Source organism: Anomaloglossus baeobatrachus, chromosome 4 (assembly GCF_048569485.1).
Source record: "Anomaloglossus baeobatrachus isolate aAnoBae1 chromosome 4, aAnoBae1.hap1, whole genome shotgun sequence".
Taxonomy (NCBI): Eukaryota; Metazoa; Chordata; class Amphibia; order Anura; family Aromobatidae; genus Anomaloglossus; species Anomaloglossus baeobatrachus.
This window is the reverse complement of record NC_134356.1, coordinates 686,135,029-686,137,371: the sequence shown is the minus strand read 5'-3', so window position 1 is coordinate 686,137,371 and position 2,343 is coordinate 686,135,029. Positions and strand designations below refer to the sequence as shown.

The window sequence follows — 2,343 nt, the reverse complement described above, 5'->3', positions numbered from 1 at the left end:
CCTCCTAAAATGTGGAGTGTTTGTAAAGAAATGTGTACAATTCCTACAATTTCTATCAGATATTTTTGTTCAAACCTTCAAATTAAACGTTACAATCTGCACTTGAATTCTGTTGTAGAGGTTTCATTTCAAATCCAATGTGGTGGCATGCAGAGCCCAACTCGCCAAAATTGTGTCACTGTCCAAATATTTCTGGACCTAACTGTATGTCAGCTGAACTTATGTATATCCTTTACATTTTCTAATCATTTCATGAAAGGTTTTTTTGATCTCCTTGTTCCTCAGGCTGTATATGATGGGGTTCATCATTGGAGTGACCACAATGAACAGCAGAGATAAAAACTTGTTCATGCTCAATGATCTGTCAGCTGATGGCGCCATGTAGATCACGAAGAGGGTTCCATAGTAGATACACACGGTGGTGAGATGAGAGCTGCAGGTGGAGAAGGCTTTTGTCCATCCACTGGTGGATGAAAGGGTCAATATGGTGAAGAAAATAGTCAAGTAGCTGATAAAAATCAAAGTAAAAGGGGTAACAGCTCCAAAGGTACCAATTACAAAATCAACCAAAGTCAACAGGTAAGTGTCGGAAGTAGTCAATTCAAGAAGTTGTCCGAAGTCACAGAAAAAATGATCAATGGCATTCTGACCACAAAAATTCAGCTGCCAAACCATTATTACCTCAAAAGCTAAAATAAAGTTCAAGATCCAGGAGCCAAGAACCATCTTGAGACAAACATGAGGTTGCATTATGGAACTGTAGTGCATCGGACTACAAATGGCCAAGTATCGATCATAGGACATTATAGTTAGCAGAAAACCCTGGATGTAGCCAAAAATATAGGCCACGTTGAGTTGGAAGATGCAACTCTTTACTGGTATCTCCTTCATATTAAATAGTATTATATGCAGCATCATGGGCACAAAGGTCGTAGGTGAGAGAATGTCGGCTATAGCTAGATGCTTGAGAAAGATGAACATTGGGACATTCAGGTTGTGGTTGGTGGACACCAACACTATAATAAGAAGGTTTCCATTCAGTATTATCAGGTAACAGAAGAGTAGAAGGATGAAAAACAATAAGTTGTACTTATATAGACCTTTAAGTCCAAGGAGCAGGAACTCTGTGACTTCGGTCTGATTGCCATCACACATTATCAGTGAGTATACTAAAAACAAGAGAAACTTATTGATGACAAGAAGCCTTGGAGACAGATAGAGACAAACTTATCAGTGCTGATGAAAAACATATGGAGATTTCCCTCACAATATTATGTTATAAGACTACAGTAGTCCGTGCTTTGTATTTTAGATGGTTACCAAGTAGCTGTGGGACCATGTGAATCTTGGTGGACACTGAGACTACACTCATGAGTAATTTGTTGACACATATGATTTAAGCAACATGACATATTCCTCCCATTTCATAAAAAGTAAGAGAACGTAATGTAGTAACTAATTTTATATTTTCAGCAACAATATAGGAAGTTCTCAGAGACTTAAGAGTTGATGACCACAAATGATCAGATCAGGAGTAATTGGAATTCACCGGTTGAAATTGAAATGAATTGTTTGAGTGATTATTCTCTGCAAATGTAATATCTCATTTTGCATTTTGAGGTCTCTTCACTGCAGAGCATAAAAAACAAAAGAAAATCCTTATACTCATCCCATGGCTCACCTGTCCAGTTCCTCCACTCCTCACCATTGCCTGTCCAGTCCTTGTCGCAGCTTTTGACTCCTGCGGCGACTGAGAAAATCCTCAGGGCTCTAATGCTGAGTAAGGCATTCAAGTTCTGATGAGGCCGGGGAAGGTTAACAGCAAATACAAAAAGGCTAATCCATCTGGGCATGAGCCCTGACGTTACGTATGTATGCCCCTAGCCATACCCAACCTCACCAGAGCCGGAAGTCTCTGCTGAGTGTGAGAGGTTCAGTAATATTAGTGCTTTCCGTAGAAAGAAGAACATGCAACGGGGAGCAGAAGGGTTACAGTGAGGAGCGATGGGTCCACAGAGATGAGAGGAGAGGTGAGTATAAGGATATTTTACTTATTTTTTTCATTTTGATGGCCTATCCTGTTTAGAAATATAACTGTCATCCTAACATTATGCTTTTATACATAATAACATAGGTTCTTGGAGACTTAAACATTAATGATTAGAGATGTATGGATTATTCACCTGTTTATGCAAAATTTCCCATGAAATTCAATTTCTTGAGAAATTGTTTCTATGAAAACGTAATGACTCCTATTGTAATTAAAATCCATGCGATCTCAGAAAGTAAACTCAAAACTAATGATGGGCGATTATGCTCAGCACTGCTCAGTAATCAATCCAG

At 38.9% G+C, this 2,343-nt stretch overlaps 1 protein-coding gene across 1 annotated transcript; it reads right to left on the bottom strand.

The window, feature by feature from the left end:
* Window positions 1-219: 219 nt before the first annotated feature.
* Window positions 220-1,155, bottom strand: LOC142302849 (olfactory receptor 1500-like). The gene has a single exon (XM_075343957.1). It carries the CDS (start codon window positions 1,153-1,155, stop codon window positions 220-222), a length of 936 nt encoding a protein of 311 aa, XP_075200072.1.
* Window positions 1,156-2,343: the final 1,188 nt, after the last annotated feature.

Excerpts from the sequence above, each read along its gene's own strand:
- LOC142302849 (XM_075343957.1), bottom strand. The coding sequence starts at position 1,155 with ATGTGTGATGGCAATCAGACCGAAGTCACAGAGTTCCTGCTCCTTGGA.